The following is an 18,434-nucleotide window of genomic DNA, read 5'->3' on the forward strand; positions in this document are numbered from 1 at the left end:
AAGATCTTCAAGCTTGTTCAGACAAAATACATAATAGTGTCTGCACGCTTGGATTTAAAGTGGATTTATCTTGAACCATCTTGCAACAGCTAGGGAACTTTGCCAAAGACGAAGGAATGTAGATGACAGACGATAATTATGATGTTTACAGCAAGAATAAACATGCAGCGCTGTCACTCTGAATAGCCCACAAAGAAACTTTTCAACTGGGGGCAATGCAGATGACCTACTGATACAGCTGAACCAAGTTAAGCTATAATCTGCCACTTAAAAAAAACCAAACATGCTCACCTTCACTTTCCAGCCTAAGAATGCAAGTAAATATCCTCAACTACCCCCACACATTTTTATTAATGGCCTGCAATGGGAAAAGCAGCAGTTTATGATGATGAATCTTTATTTAAATGGTAGTTCGTAGGTTCAGCTCCCAAGGAAGACAGTAGCACTGAAGTGGAAGTGAAGATACTTAACCCCAGTTACCTCAGTAAATATACAGCTGTACAAATCCTAAAGCATTGCCAAGCATTCTGAATGTTCAGAAATGAATTCACAAGAACAGAATCTTAATACACAGTCCCAGAACTCTGATTTAAAGAAAAAGAGCAGGAGTCTAAATTAACGCTGACACAACTCACGAGCAGTGGATTACGAATCTCCTTAATGTGCTTTAACATTTTTAAGCAGTGTAAAGGTTAATCCCACATCTGCAGAGGCAGCACGAGTATGCGATCCAATTAAAGTGATAATGTCTGGACGTTCTGGTCTCATCTTGGCCCTTTTTCAAGCCCCCGTCTCAGAAGCAGCACGGAGATCCTCAGCTGATCCTCGTTAGCAGTACAGCTAACTGCGCTCGTAAATCTGCCCTGCCATGGACCCTCATGCAAATTATGGGCCCGCACGCTGTTAAACCGAAGCATGTGGATGTTAACTTGTTGGGGAACAAAGGCTCTCTTTCTTGGCAGATCTTTTTTCCGGCCCCATTCTGTCCCCTTTCAGTTCCCGTGTGAGGGGACTCAGAGGGGTGGGGGGGGGGGTAGAAGATGTCAGCGTGTTGTTCATGCAAATGGGCAGGCTGTGAACATTGGCTTAGCGCAGTGCTCTCAAACTCGTTGCCATGGAAGGCCGTGTGTATGCAGGTTTTCATTCCAACCAATTAATGCTGCCTTAATTGATTCCAATTACTCATTCAGTCATGTGCATTTAACTGCATTAACGCACGGAATATAAGCACAATTTGTTATTTACACTCAACACTCATAAAACATTTCACTTCATACACACATGCAAATCTGAGGCTGGAATAAAAACCAGTATAGGCTGGACATACACACTAAGATGGTGCCAGCAAGAATAAATCAACAACCTACAAACGGTAGACCTCACATTGGTTCTTCTCATGCTCAAACCTTCCTTCACATTTTTGCTGTTCAGAAGCTGAGGTATGAGGGATTCCTATTCTGTCTCCACTGTATCCCCGCAGCCGCGAGGCTGATGCTGGCTGAATGAATTGCCCATAGCATTGGGGTTACAATGCTGACTCTGGCAGGAAACTATTTACAGGGCCGGGTACAGATAATACAGACCAGCAGAAGTCCCACTTGAGGAGCTGCTCTGCTCTGATATTATTACTATTCCAGCTGCACCCAAAGCACATGTGCTGCTCCATCCCTTTGATTCAGTAACCATCATGCTACCATAAGGCCATATAGTGCAACAGGACATATAGTGCAATGGCAACTGGCAAGTGTGTGGGCCCTGTGTGGGCCCTGCAACAGACATTGGGTAGAAAGCTAAACTGTTTGGAGGAAAGCAGAGTATCCCAAGGAAACAAACTTTTACCACCCCTACACCTGATATGTAACTTTTTTGGTTTCAGAATATGTAGTCCTTTGCTATTATCTATTTAACATAGTGTTGTTATTGGTATTACTTTGTTTAATGTCGACTAGAGGAGTTGACAAGTTCTCTCTTGGGCCTATGGGTATGTTCCCGCTCTGGGGAATGACTGTACTTATATCCCTGACCTCTGTGCTTGTGTTTCCACTGCAAGATACTCTCGATTAGAATGCCTGCTAAATGCCAGTAAAGTACAGCAAATATAGTAGTGTGCAAAAATGTGGGCACCCCTGGTCAAAAAGCCTTTCACAATTAATATCCAAATGAACAGAAACAAACCTGACCTCTAAATGGTACAACATTAAACATGACACATTTCTTCAAATTTTAAAGCAAGATTACTTTTTATTTGAATTTTTTACAGTTTCAAAATAATAAAAAAAGGAAAAAGGTCCTGTGCTTTAGTGTCTACTGTAATTCTATGGTGGGCCCTTTTATCCACGAGCCACCCAGCAACCCTGAGTGTTTGTGCTGAGTAATAAAATTATTTATTGTGATTATATTACAATTCCCGCAAAATTATGATTGCATAAGTGCAGGTGGGTTTCACTGGACTACAGAATTTCTTCATTATAGAACTGCAAATTACCAGCTTATAAAGTCAACCATTCCAATCGAAAACGATATTGGGTGGAACTTATTGTTGAGAGCGCAGCATGGTATCACATATAAATCCTGAAAATGGTGGGCCTTATTTATACAACATCGGCTGCCATGGCAACTCCCCGTTACCTGGCTGAGCCTGCGGCTCCTGAGAGCTGTTTGCATGGCAGACAGGAAAATCAGCTGGAAGCACATTCTGCTCAGAATGACAAATATCTGCTGGCCTGTGCCTGAAAAGTATGACGGTGCTTTCAGCCATGTGGTCATAATGGGCTACTCTTCCCATGTGCCTGTGTCTAGTGTCTCTTATTCTTTCATTTACACTTTCTGGATTACTCAACTCTGTAATTGTACCTCTAGAGTTATTACTTTAGAACAGGAACTAGGTAGACAGCCCCCTCAATAAACCAGTCCCTTGAACATATACAATGAACCCGTTTTCATCATTCTGGCTCGAAGTCTAATTGCACTAGGATTGTAATAGCATGCTAAATGGGTTTACATGGTTATTAGCATTATGAATCTATGGTTTGCGGTTCTAGTTTGGCATCACATTTTTCTTACGTGTTGCTCTTTATTGATGCTGCAGTTCCCAGCCAAGCTCAGTGAATGCAATTAGCCACGTCTGGCAATGTTGCCCACATAACTCTGGTCTGCTAATGTAATGTAATGTAATTTAATGTAATGAAGATAAACATTTGAACTCATTTAGGCTACTATGAAATTACTGTGTAAGCTTTTGTAACGCATGGCACATGCTTGTAAGAGGGGGGGCGTTGAGTGAACCAAACTCAAGCAATTAACAGACACTCTTATCCATAACAGCGTACAGTGAAAACATGGCATGTCCCTGTCGGTTATAGGAGTGAGTGGAAACCCTGTGGCCTTCAAATGCCTCAACACAACAAAAACAGTGCAAGCTGCAAAATCTTAGTACAAGACATAGCGCACAGAACAGGCACACACACACACACATTATTAAAGTGCATTCTTAAAGGGCACACGCCATCACACAGTAGCGAAATGTGCCCCAGCCTAGTCTTTCATCTCTTAGCTCTGGAGACGGAACAGAAAAGCCCTTTCAGTTTGCCACTCGGGCTGCAAATAACAGAAAAACAGGCAGGAAAACACAAGTTTACTTCAGGTCAGCGTGTTTCTAAAAGCTACCGAGTTTCAGTCCCCTCAGTAAGACTAGCAGAAAGATTTACTACACTTTGCACCACAGAGAAGGGCCTATCAGGTACTGGGAGTAGAGGGGGCTTCTCTGTGTAAATGCTTAACACTCATAGGGCCGGTTGCACAGGCACAAATTAAGCAAAGTTTTGGATCTCCTTTAAAAATAGAATTTACTCTAGGCGTTTACAGTGTGGAATTCAGTGCGGCGTTAAGACTAGGGATCTGAGCTAGGAATGCAAAGTTGTATCCTGGAGCAGGTTACAGTGCCTAACTGCGAACTGCTTCTGCTAAATACCCAACTGTATAAATGGGTAATAAGTAAGGCATTAAGCTGAGCAGTTATCGAGATCAGGAAAGCACAATGGCCCAGTTTAGCCCATTTTCCATGCTTCCTTGTAGCCACACAATGTTCAGTGTCAAATCTTGTAAAGAACTGAAACGCATCCACACATGTGACTAATGTTATTACAGCACAAATCACACAAACAGCTCACACAGTGTGTCCCTATTGATCTCGTTTCCCAGAGTGCAGCGCTGCAGATTCTGCAAATGTCTGTTTTCATCCATATGTACTGTATGAACTTCATAGACACACCTCTCAAAAAAGGAATGGATCTCTCTCAATGTGATCCCATATCCCAGCAAGCAGTCTCAGGGAAACTGGAGGCACACTGTCTCTGGCAACCCACACAAGCTCTCTCTGACGTCAGACAGAACCAGTGAGAGGCGACTCCTTACTGTGATCTGACAGCGTTTTAATGAGGTCTTACTCTCTGAACTGAGCTGATGCTGGTTGTCCATAAATAGCAATAGCACTGTGACAAGAAAGTCCCTGAATATTAAACTTTTGTTCTGAGGAACAGATATGCACTGGACACCACAGGACATCCGCATCCAGGCTGTTTCCTGTTACAACTGTACCCACACCCGTAGGTGTGTAATGCAATCAGGAGCATTTGCAAGAACACTGCGACAACACTTGACAGATTGCTACTGTTCACTGCTGATCTTTGGACTTGTGCTGGGCTACTGAAGCGCACTTCCGTATTATCAGAACCTTTGGCAAAGATTTGGGTAAACACATACCAGTGCCAGGGAAAGATTTACTGCTGGCTCTATTATACTGTGCATTTTACCCAGCATTAGTCCATCAGATGGAAGGGGACATTTTAAAAACTCTGTCCTGTTCACTTGCTCAATTCAGCAATAACAGTGAAAACTCCTCCCCTCTTGATGGGGGGAGGGGAGTGTAGATGGTGGGAAAGGCTTGTGGAGCTGGGCTGTTCTGTAACGGAACTGCATTTTTCCTTCCCCCCAGCACTGAGTGCAGGGGCACATGTCCAAGTCTGCAGAGAGAGAAAAGGGTGTGCCCCAATCCTGTTTTTCTCCCTCTGTGTCTGTGGGAGTGTGCATGCTCATGAGTGTATGCATGCTGGTGTACTATATATGCATGTGTGAGTATTTTACATTATTGGCATTTGGCAGATGCTCTTATCCAGAGGGACGTACAGTTGATTAGACTAAGCAGGAGACAATCCTCCCCTGGAGCAGTGCAGGGTTAAGGGCCTTGCTCAGGGGCCCAACGGCTGTGCGGATCTTATTGTGGCTACACCGGGATTAGAACCACTGACCTTGCGTGTCCCAGTCATTTACCTTAACCACTACGCTACAGGCCGCCCTACATATATAACCGTGTGCACGTGTGTGCGTGCGTATGCGTGTATGCATGCTTGTGTACTGTATAAGCATGTGTGTGTGTGTGTATGCATGCTTGTATACTGTATATGCATGTGTAAGTATGAGTGTGTGCACACGTGTGTGTGCGCTGATGAGCATGCCCCTGCGTGCGTGTTCCTCACACGCAAATTTAAAAGCTGGCCTACAGTTATTTGTCATGTCAGCTGGCCATTATAACTTGTTGTTGTCGTTTTCACAAAGCCATCTAACATCTACTGTCCTGGAGAGCAGCGATTAACCGAACAAAGCCAGTGTCCTGAGATGATATCATCAGCTTGACTCTGTGTTTATCACAGTGATGAAGCAGAGAATGAGTACAGATGTGATGGAGTGATGCAGCTGGAGTAATGAGGGGGACTCAGTCTGCTGTGTAAATGAAGCTGCTGAAGTAATGTGAACAGGAGAGCCAGCTAATTCCCTTCAGGCTTTTCAAATCAATAATGTTACAACAAATAGACTCGCTGTTTACTTTCGATAGGAGCACGGGCTAAATCCAATGGGAATGACACAGAAAATTCCCCCTGATCCCAAAGGGACACACACATGCACACATGCGCACACATGCTGTATACAGAGAGACAAACATATAAACAGACAAACACACACATAAACACACAAACACAAACTTACACATGGACATATACACACGCACATACACATTGTAGGCACACACATGCTCACATGCACACACATATACTGAGACAAACATATAAACAGACAAACGCATGCACAAACACACAAACACAAATGTGCAGACACAAACTTACACATGGACATGTACACACACACACACACATACACACCTCTGAAGGAAAACCTAATAAAAGTGTTTACTGAATTCCGCATGCTGTTCGGACTGATCTGATCAACTCTCACATTTATTTTATTTTAGCTCTCAAAAAATAAATAGGCCAAAATGATCCCATCTACAGGCCAGTTTATTTTGTTCGCGGGCGCTTCCCTGTGTTTTGTTCGGAATGCAGTGAGGCTGCAGATATAACTTTTTTGGATTATAGTGGAACTTCTGTGTACGCTGTATGTACATGCTTCTGAAAAGTTTCTGAATGATAAAAGTCCCTTCTTTAAGTCTCCAATCATGTGTACAATAAATCGTTTTTGAGATACTGAAACTTCTATAGTACCAAATAGGTGGAAATTACCCTTTGTGGGGGGCAAATTGGAAAGGGTTAAACGAAGAAGAGGCATGGCAGAAAGTGGAGAGGTCTTTCTCCTCCATTTTGGCTCCATCTTTCCTCCTGCACAGTTTAAAACAGATGCAGTGGAAAGCATCTGACAGACAGGAAGCACTGCTCTCCCCCTTCACTCCCATTATACAACAGTGTTTCTCTCATTTACAGCCATGAGAAGGGAATGCGTCAGGCCTCCATTCCACATTAGCTTCACATGGTTACCACTTTGAAATGGACTCCAAGGACTTACTGGATCTGTACAACCAGCATAGTCAGAATGGGTACTGTGTATGCAGCTCATCCGCCTATAGAGTCAAGGACAAATTCTAATGATTATCTATGTGCATACACTCAGTGATCACTTCATTAGGTAGACCATTACACTACCTTGTTAATGTAAATATTTAATTAGCCAATCATGTGGCAGCAACTAAATGCGTAAAAGTATACAGACGTGGTCAAGAGGGTTAGCTGTTTTTCAGACCAAATGTCAGAATGGGTAAGCATTCTTGACCATGGAATGGATGTTGGTGCCAGACAGGGTGGTTTGAGTATCTCAGAAACGGCTGATATCCTGGGATATTCACGCAAAACAGTCTCTAGAGTTTGCAGAGAATTGTGTGAAAAACAAAAAAAATTCAGTGAGCAGCAGTTCTGCACACAGAAACTCAGCAATGAGAGACGTCAGACTGGTGGAAGCTGACAGGAAGGTGACAGTAACGCAAATAACCACTCATTACAACAGTGGTATGCAGAAGAGCATCTTTGAACACATCATGAATGCATCACAACTCTAAGTCGATAGGCTACAGCAGCAGAAGGCAAAAAAAGAAGTCTAATAAATAAAAATATCTAGTGCTCACTGAGTGCATATTTTAGATGGTATGAGATTAAAACTCTGTGGTATTTCCCCCTAAACCTCGCTCCTCCGAGCTGCTCTAGACCAGTCAGACCTGCAGGGTTCCACCACGGGCCTCTGTCGCCATGGGGACACGTCTCCCCGCTGTCACATCACTGCTTACAAAAACCAGTGCATACGACATAATGAAATACCCGTGAGACTAAAGGAAATAAAAATACCTGAGTGTTATTTCTGTTAGAGATGGCTTCATAATCACGGACAGTTCCCTTCAGGGGAAGGGCTCCAGTGAGTGGGTAAATGTGTGTGCTTTCCACGACAGATTCAGGTTTGTGCTGTGAGAACCACTGCCAATCAGGGGCCAATCAGACAAGAGACCAGTCCACCCTGGAGCCCATAGACACACAGCGACACTGGCGTAACGATGCCACTCCTGGCAGATTACAGCGGGGATTAAAACAGCCACATTCAATTACCCTGACTTCATTCTTCTTAACACTACACCACCCATAATCCTCAGAGCAAACTGAGATAATGCTGCAGAAGTATCTACTTTGCACAGAGCCAGCGTGAGAGAAGACGTCTGCCCCTACTGCTGCAACAGACGTCCCACTCCACCGCCTATCCGACCATCTGCAGCAGTTACAGTATGCAGTACACCACCTCACTGCTCCGGGGAATACACTGCACTCCACGGGCAGAAGACAAGTCAAGAACAATGACATCACTTCCTCACAGCTGGTAAACTGATGTTCTACACTGCACAACAGCCTAATGATCACACTATTCACAGTGTACAGAGAAGGGTCACTTTTTAACTGCAGGTTACTACATACACGTTTACTGAAGGTGAGTGTCTGCAGGGCAGCTGTCATTATGGGATGCACTGTATCCCACTCTACAGAGAGAGAGACAGAGAGAGACAGAGAGAGAGATAGCAGAAGACATGGCAGGAAGGTGTGAAAGAGTGCAGCTCAGAGAGGGATGGTTCCACTTGGCGAACCATCTCATTAATTCTCTGGTTTTTGATCTCTGTGGCAGTGTGGCCTTTGCAATATTCATCACGCCCCCTCCCTGCACACATTACAGCGGGTTTAAAAATAGAAGGGGCTGTCAAAACCACCATTTCTTACTCACCGCAGAAAGCTGTTACCAAGAACAGTGCTACTGTGCTCAAACCATCTTCTAAACTGCTCCAAGTAAACATTCTAAATAGGTATTGTTAGCTTTTTGCTTTCTTCCTTTTTGTTGTTGTGCTTAGTCCTTGTCGTTTTTAGGAAAATGAATGGATGGTAAATGCAGCCACACACACACACACACACACATACACACACACACACACACTCACGCACACGCAATGGAACACAGGAAGGACATGCTGTAGGCTTTTCTCACCCACTCATATAAAGAGACTAGGGTACTAGGGCCACTAACTTCCTGCAATACAGGGTTCTTATTGGTAAAACCAAGATCTAAATTTCCATCGATTCGAAAAATAAAGCTTTTGTTCCATTGGCAGATGTACACCAAATCTAAAAAAGCCCCTGAAGGTACACAGCTACTCTCAAAGTTTAACCACAGCTAAAGTTATACCATTGTGGCAGATTTACTCACAACATATTGCCATGCACACCTGCTCTAATCAATGCTTGCTCACCTAAAGTACAGAATACCGTAGATTTGAAGGGATTTCTCAAATTTGTGCAGGGAGGAAGGTTTGTTGGCCCACGATAAGGTATCTCTGGGACCCAACTACAAACAGAATGCTGGAACTATCTAAACTACCGTATGCATGGCAGAATGTAAAACAGCTTGGCTTGGAATTAGGAGGGTCAACAATCGATAATAAATCACCTACTGATCATTTCTTCCATGTATGACACAAGACACGCTATTCATGACCAAGCAGTTAACTTATTATATTTAAGGTCCCTTAACTATTGAGGTTGATGGTAAAAAACTGAAACAAGCCCAGAACAATGCAGTACTGCAGTATGTTCTCGTAAGCCGCTAACAGGTTATCCAAGGTAACCAAGGAAGAAGTGAATATTTTGACGGCGGCGTGTAGTTTAGTTTCAGAGGGCTACCAGCCTACCGTTTCCCTGAGCGATCTTCAGTCCCACACAAGCCTCCTCATCGACGTCCTTTGATGAGAAACAGTTCTGCTTGATGTTCTTCTCTGAAACGCAAGATTAAATAAATCAAATTGTGCCACACGTTTGTATCCTCAAGTACAAAAAACCTCTGTGTGTGTGAGAGAGAGAGGACAGAGATTCATTGCACAGATTCTCTAAGCGTGTATGCGTGTGTGTGTGCCTGTGTGTGTGTCTGTGTAAACAGACACTCGTGCTATGAACACAGAGTAACCAACATGTAAACTGACTGTAATCATTGAATAGGGAGGCAGAGAGAGAAGGCACAAAGAAGCTACAGGCATTGTGGGACACTGGTGGATGCCATGTACCGTTGTTGGAGAAGGAGCTGTGCCAGGAATCATTAGGAACGCTTGATCTGTACAATATGTTGTTTAGTCGCTAAAAGAATTTCCCCGAACTTAAATGTGTTTTCATCTATATTTCTGTGCTATTGTTGGCACACTGTAATTCAGTATTAGCGTATTTCAGTAAAAATACTTTATATAACCCTAACAGGTTTCAATTCTAATTAGTTGGATCACATTAACTAGGGCAAACTCTCTAGAGAGAGCTAACTTGTATTTCTCAAAACAATTTTATATTCACAGAAAAGATAAAAGGGGAACTGGGATGCCTCCATAATGACTAAATGCAATTTCTGAGCAATAAGATATTCAATCCCCCACTCCCAGGGAACACACACACACATGCACATGCAAACAACACACACAGACACACGCATGCACACACACACCTTTGTGTTCTACAAACACGAATACATGCACATGCACACACACATACGCATAAAGCACTTTGTGTTCCACACACACACACACACACACACACACACACACACACACACACACACACACACACACACACACACACACACACACACACACACACACACACACACACACACACACACACACACACACACACACACACATAAAGCACTTTCCGTTCCTCCCCCAAGCCCAGTACCAGAACATGAACTGAGACATTGGATGGACTGAGAAATTCAATCTCTTACATCAATTTCAGTCTCTGACATCACCTTGGTGTGTGTACCTCTGCTTTTCACAAAATGCAATAGTGTAACACAAGGATTCCAAGGTATTCAGAGTGTTCCAGCATATGTACAGCAACACCCCCCCCAGCCCTTTCAAGCGCATTCTGCCTAAAGAAAGACAGGCAGGGGGGCAGTCCTCCTCTCAGAGGGGAGGCATTTATGGGGCATAGGGGCATCTGGATTTAGGGATTAAAGTGAGGTTTTCTCCATCTGCCATCTGGACTCCTACTGCTACCATATCCCTCAGACCCACAGATTAATTCAAGAGTGTAAGGCAAGGCAGAAAACATACACACGCACACACACACACGCGTACACACATACGCACACATACACGCACGCACACACACACGCACATACATACACACACACACATACATGCACATGCACGAACACACACACACACACACATACACATACACACACACATACATGCACATGCACGAACACACACACACACACACACACACACACACACACATACACACACACACAGATACACATGCTGTCACATCACTGCTCATTCTCCCTGTGTGTATCCAGGTCAGTGAGTGACACAGAGAAGCAGCTTAAGAGAGGAACGATAACAACGCTGGATAAACGTGCAGACAAACACCGTCCCATTCTGCGTGACTCCTAAAGGAGCAATCCCTGACCCCAAAGAGGAACCAGACATACAGGACACATCAAACCTCTCTCAGCATGTGACCAAAATCATTCCAGTTCCACTGTGTCCACTTCCTGTTTCACTTCCTGTCACTCCCAGCACAGAAATTATGATTTGGGTTACAAGTTACACAACCGTTTCAGACCACAACAAGGGGTCTTAAAGTCGTGCATGGCTCACTGCACTGCATAATAAGCCCTAGCACAAGAGAAAACATATTCCGTAGCGCAGAGACATTACATTACATTACCACAATCTAGCTATCTGGGTGGGATATAAAAATGGTCACCTCTTTCTGACAGGCAGATAGACAGTCAAGAAACAGATTTTTTCTCTCTCAAGTTCTGCAGTTCCCTCAGTACACTTTGCCCAGAAAGGTCACAACCTGACAAAGAGTTATTTTCCCCCATGTGACAGAACAAAAGCATGGGGCTTCAAAAAGGGCTCAGTTCTGAAGATGCCAATTCGCCCACAGCCTCGGTTCCCCCCGAAGTCCCCTGACTTCCAAACACAACCAGTTAGTCAGAGAAAAGCAAAATGGCGAAACGGAATTGTTCTGCACCGCCATATAAGACAGATACCATAGCAAGCAGCTGTCACTGGCCTGGGTGTGTTTGATTGTTTGAGCCCAAGCCTTGCACACGTCAATGGCGTCCTTCGCGTAAACATCACAGGAAAGACCGTGAATGCATGTTCTCTCCATTCAGCAATAACATAGAAACAGATCGTTTGATACAAAGGCAACCTGCCGGATCTTTCCATAAGACAAACAAAACCCTTTCCTGTACAGTATGCTTGTATTGAATCATACTCTGAAAACAAGCAACGATGGCTCTGAAAACTGGTAGCCTAACAAAGTCTAAATAGATAAGATTAAATTAAACTGACGCACTATAAAGGACTACCAGAATCATGTAAAAACGCACACACAACCACCTTCAAGCAAAAGTCCTTTTTCTGTTCTACCAAGCAGAAATGTCCGGTATGCAGTAACATGTGTTTGTAAGTGTGAGTGTATGTATGTGACCTGGTGATACCAGGGAGAAAAAAAGGGTAACTACCTGCACAATCACCTCTCTCCACCAGGCCAACTCCCCTTGTTTGTAACCCATACCAACGGTAGTCCATCATAGATTATTTTCAGTGGAAAAGTGGAGGAAAATGCGCACACGACCAGCTCTGATCCCGTTCCTCTCAAGCCTCTCTTTTTGTGTTTACACACTGCAATGCTCTGCCTGTCATGAAAGACCGGTTTCCAACATGACACAGTGGTGACACTGTCAATGTCACCTGCTTCAGGACGTGACTTAGGGCGGGGGGAGAGGTAGGGTCCTGCTGTAGAACAGCCTGTTCTTGGGGAAGAAGACCTCACAATCTCTTACGCTGCCCGGTTCCTCCGAATAATCCACCAATAGGTTAATAGACAGATCACAAACCAATCAATAGTATGCTGGGCACACAACTTCCTCGATGTAATTCCGCAAATATTTCAACAATGCCATTCTTAAGAGTCACAAACTTAGCCAACAGGACTCACCAAAAAACTAAACAAAGCCCGCATTCCTGTCTTCGGCAGTACTGCCTAGGGTCCAATCAGAGAGACAGGTTTGTCTTAAAGCCACAGACACTGCAATCGATTACTGTTCTCATGGAGTAACAGTCAATTGTTTGAACAACCCCCGAGACAGCAGGGGAACAGCTACTGTCCCGGCACTGTAAACAGCCAGCAAACAGAATGAAAGAGGAAGCATACTGCTCTTATTAAGTTAATATTTCACCAGTGCTCACACAGTTCCCTCTCACTATCAACTACTGTACTGCAAAGAAACAATGGTATTTTGTGTTCACAGCAAAATTATGAAAAGATTGTTTGCATCAGGGTTCAACAAAAACAGAACAGAATTTATCAAACTGATAAAATATGACTGTTAGCAAGCACACAAAGGGGTGCAAACAAATTAATGCAAACAAATATTCTACGGTGGCCTTATCTCATTAAAGATTTACCATGGGAAATGCTGGAAGAACAAAAACACAGAAGACTGCACTGAGAAGAAAAGAAAGTGACAAACAGGAGAGTTAGTGAAAGATGGCATTGCTCCATGTTGTTACATAAGCCTGATATCCAAGCTATTACCTATGGAGTGAGAAATGGGAGAGAGGGAATAATGAAGATACATATCCCCACCACACGCAGACAACAGAGTTCTCCTATCGACAAATCTCCTCTCTGTGCTTACTGTAATGCCATTGACAAATTCCTTATTGAGTGTGTGTCTATTGATAAAAATTGCTCCCAACAAAAACATTTCAATAATAATTAATTTCCACTGGTTTTAATTAAGCAATATGGATGCTGAACAGCAGAAAAAACGCAATAGCAGAGATGACAGATTGTGCAGTAACTCAATGCAATATAATCTAACTTCAAACTGTAACTTTCTCCTGGCTGACTCTCTTTTCTGTGTGTATGGACGGCAAAGAGAACATATTTCACATAATGGCCCCAAAGAACTTACACCTCTTTCAAGGTAACTCTGGGCTGGATTTTCCATTTCTGGACACCTTACAAACAAACCGTTGGCCAACTGTAATGGAGCATGGAGGAGAGTTTGAGCTGCCAGGGTGTTACTGACTTGATAAAATGCCAGAAATGCAGCAAACTGGTGAGAACTGGAGAGAACAAACATGGTGGCTGGCTGCATGTGTTTCAGGGGCTGCACTGGCTCGGCTCTTAAATCAATGGAGTTTGTTGCAACAATGTGTGGACCTGAAACAAAATGGAGCCCTCCGTACTGGGAGAAAATACATAACATAAAAAGTAAAATAATACTATAAATAAGGGCATGTTTAATTAAGACTTGAGTAAAGCCAAGTCAAAACCCAAGTTGTCTTGAAACTGTATGTGAGAATTTACTGAAGCAGAAGTTGACCTTCCAAGTCTGGGCGAAAGTAATGAGTCAGGACTATAGTAATATCAGCCACACACACCCTCACACACACTTCATAAACATGTTCTCCATTTTTAGCTGGACGGTAGAGGAATGTGAGAAATAACAGAGCTCCATTGCCTTGATATAGGCCCGAACACTGACAAACATACTTTCTGAAGCAGAACTTGATATAACACCAACTCCAGCATTCTGCCACTCATAATACAAAAACAAGAAACGCCTAGAACGCAATTCATGCCTCAAATAAAATGTACATGAACAAAATTGAACTGTCATTAATGAGGTCTTATACAGGGACCCAACCGGCCCAACAACAATCCAACAATCTGAATTGGAATGTGGGCACAGGAAGCTCCCGGAACCTTGGCAGACTGACAGAAGGCCCAAGGATTGGGACTGAGGAAGAGGTGCATGCTGGGTATTGACTCGAGGCGTCGGAGCCCTCCAAAACATGCCGACAGAGTGTCGGCGAGCGGGACACACCGGAAAGACTCGGCCGACAGGGCGCCACCGACGTCCGACGGCCGACCGTCGGTTTGGTGTGTCCGGGCCTTTAGCCCTTTTCTTTCACTTGCATTAACTTTTTTTGCATTTTACCTCTTTCTGATTTCCCATCTGACTACCCTTCATCGGTGATCCTGGCTCTGCACAGTGAATAATATACTCAATACCCTCACACACACACACACACACACACGTGCGCACATGCACACACGTACACACACAGAGGAACAAGGGACAGTTCTGTTTTTCAAAAATTACCAATCATTTTTACTGCCTGGGTGACAAAGAGCTTATTTCACCAACCACACAGAATGTGTTGAAACCTTATACCAGAACAGTTTTACGTTACTAGCTCACCAACTGAGAAATATAAGAACCTACGCTAACAGTGCAGCAATAAATCTATGCACCGACAACACCGTTTCAACACAGGAAACTCTGGAGCTGTAAACATTAAAGTGGGAAAGAGAGAGTGTGCGAGAGAGACAGAAATCCAGACAACATCCCACCACAGCTGACAGCATTGTGTAATGTGATGTGTGTAATGAGCAAGGTCTCGCAATTACCCACACGCAAACACACAGACACGCACACACACACACAGGAAACAATGCCCCTTTGAGGTGTCACAGGTAAGGGGCACAAACAGGAGTTCAGATCTGGTTCACAGTTCTGGTTCAGTGACATAGAGGTCACAGGTCATTGGTTGCAAGTTTCAGAGGAGTTCAGAGAAGTTAGCAGAGATAGTGGCAGAGAGTACAGCTGTGCTAGCTAGCATAGCGTGTTTGCTCTCAGTATGAAACCTGATGAAAGACTCATTGCCTCCCTATCCCTACCCCCCAAACCAGCTGCTCATTGTAGGCAGTTTCTCAATTTAATCTCCGTCAATGGGAGCCTGAGCCCCCCTCCCGCCATCTCCCATCTCCAGAGGCAACAGCGCTGGTCAGCAGAAACGCCCACTCCTGACCCCCTGGACACAGAGAGGTGCTGGAGCGAGCCGAACGAGGCAGAGACGTGCTGCCAGACATCCTGAAGGTGAACAGTGGCAGCTGGGGCAGTGACAGCCTGGCTGGATCCACTATGCAGGGATGACAATACTACCGGCAGCAATGGCTGCTAAAGACCCTACGTGTGCGCGAGCGTGCGACAGCTTACCGGGTGGAACTCACTACACCTCTCAAACAAAGCGTGACTACCACTGAGTGTCAATACCTACTATCCACTATCCCTCCCACACATGTACACACACGTACACACACAAACATGTACACACATGTACGTGCACACACCCGCTCTCATACAAAAGTACAGACACACACACAAACATACAGTACACAAAATCTCACACGGAAGCATGTACGTAAACACACACAAACGTACACTGTTATACAGATTTTCTCTTGTGCTAGCTTGCTCTTGTACAGTAGTCTTTTTTTGAACGCATTTCTTTCTTTGTTAAAAAGAGGTTTCAGGTAAAAGGCTGCTGTTTCTCTTATAAACACCCATCTTCTCTCTCCCGCTCTCTGTATGTCTGTAACATGTATTTTCTGCTCTCCGATCAGCCTATCCAGAGGAAGTGGTGGCCACAGTACTTGCTTGTATCTGTACCTGTGTGCATTGGGCACAATGTCAGATCAATACACAACCTAATGGGCTGTGGCTACAGAGAGAAAGGACACTGACCTGAGACAAGCCTTCTTTTAATCCAAACAGCAGTGGTTAATGAGAGAGTCCTGCGTGTATCGACCCAGGATCAGCGCTGTGTAGTCCCTGTTTGTGCGATTCCACGGCAGAGTGGGCATTCCTCCCTTTCTCTCACGCGCTCTGACGGCTCAGTGTTTCACATTCCAACTGAATCATCTCTTCGCTGGTCTCTCAACGCCCTCTCTCTCTCTCGCACAGCTTCCTCCTCCCTCTGTTTTACCTCGCTTGCTCTCACCCCTCCCTCTCTCTCGCTCTCACCCCTCTCTTCCTCTCGCCCTCCCCCCTCCCTCGGTGCTGTTCTTCCCTTCCTTCGTTCCCCTCTCTCTCTCTCTCTCTCTCCCGCTCTCTGTCGCTCGTAGCCTGTGAGGATAGATAATCGCATTCCAGCGCAGACAGAGCATATGGCAGCAGCGCAGCTTGCCCGGTCTGTGGCAGGTCCCCTCTCTGTGAGCGTGTGCGAGCGTGTCTGTGCTTCGCCCGGCCGGGCACACAATCGGCCCCTTTGTGCCGGAGAGGGACGGGGCGGGGTGGGGGGGTCAGGGCAGAGAGAACAGGCAGCACACACGCATCTGCTGTGACTGCCTGCCGCTGCTAATGCTACCAGCGAGGACTGGCAGGTGCTGACCCTGATACACAATGACGAGGGCGGGGGGGGGAGGGATGTGAGAGACAGAGAGAGAGAGAGAGAGAGAGAGAGAACTGAACTGTACTGCTCCCCATCACCCTGTTTGATGACTGTGTGTGTTTGAGTGTGTCTCTCTCACAATAGAGTGTCAACCACAGGGGGGGGACATGTGACGATTCTGTCTCTCTCTGCGCTCAAGTGCATTCAGAGGTCATGTGACAAACTGAGAGACGGAAAAAGAGAAAAGAGGAGAAGAAAGAGGCCAGAGCAGAGCCCCGGTGAATGCAGATGAGTCACAGGGGGCTGGGGCACAGGAACTCAGTGCCACTACATGGACTAAAGTAATGAAGCAGGTCGTAGAGGAACTCACATTATCCGCACACTTACATTCTGTAAGCTGTCTCTGCTGTTCAAAAAAACATCACGCAGGTGAACCAGAACAGCGTGTTTCTGACACACCCAGTCCTCCCAGCTTACACCTCCCCCTCCAGCTCTCTCTCTCTCCCTCTCTACAAGAGGAGGAAAGGCTACACACATAATATATACAAACAGGCATACATTCATGTACACACATAAACACGCTCACTTGTGTAGAGTAGTTTGCAGACAACAGTATTATTAACCGTGGCTGGAGAGCTTTGTCTTTAGCACAGCAGGGTACTCATGCCTTTATGTAGCTGTGGAGGCCTGTGGTGTAAACCCAGTCAACAGTCAGCCCTGAACAAACACACTCTCTCCCTCTCTCTCACACATGCACACAAGAAGCCAAGAGCATGACACAAGGCTTCAAGAAAGTGAAGTACGTTTCCAATAAATGGAGGAAGTTGCACTCAGTGCAGTTATTAAAATAGACAAAGCTTCGTGTGGGTGAGAAGCTGCTGTCACATCCTGAGTTTTCGCACAAATCTTAAAAACAGTGACAAGGTGAGCAACACCCCAACTCTTTCAACGCATGTCCCTTAAGGCTGGCACACACACACGCACACACACACTCACACGCACACACACACTCACACGCACACACACACTCACACACACACACGCACTCACACACGCACTCACACACGCACAGGCACACACACACACACACACACATACACTCGCACGCACAAGCACATGATTTGAGCAGTATTTAGCTCTTTTAATTATTCCGCATTTAATTACTGGCCACAGGTTAAGCCATAACTCCTGTAGCGTGCTGCAACAGACACATGCTAATAATCGCTTCCAACCACCCAGTGGATATTAAACACATCTTAATTCCTCCCAAATCTTGTAGTACTGAGTAGCACCTTTCAGACAGGTGGATAAA

At 44.9% G+C, this 18,434-nt stretch overlaps 1 protein-coding gene across 3 annotated transcripts in view; it reads right to left on the bottom strand.

Annotated features, from left to right (window-relative positions):
- Positions 1–18,434, bottom strand: part of fgd4a (FYVE, RhoGEF and PH domain containing 4a) — a 52,320-nt gene that overhangs the window by 17,646 nt on the left and 16,240 nt on the right. The window contains exons 1-2 of one of the 3 annotated variants that reach the window (XM_061250826.1): positions 16,477–16,692; positions 9,557–9,640 (exon numbers count right to left, since the gene is read on the bottom strand). Coding sequence is in view for 1 of the 3 variants with exons in the window: in XM_061250824.1 (XP_061106808.1) it covers positions 9,557–9,640 (84 nt within the window). In the remaining 2 variants the exon portion in view is untranslated. Of the gene's footprint in view, positions 1–9,556; positions 9,641–12,396; positions 12,419–16,476; positions 16,693–18,434 lie in introns of those variants that run through there. The other 2 variants (XM_061250825.1, XM_061250824.1) reach the window with 2 other exon arrangements.

Source organism: Conger conger, chromosome 8, assembly GCF_963514075.1.
Source record: "Conger conger chromosome 8, fConCon1.1, whole genome shotgun sequence".
NCBI lineage: Eukaryota > Metazoa > Chordata > Actinopteri > Anguilliformes > Congridae > Conger > Conger conger.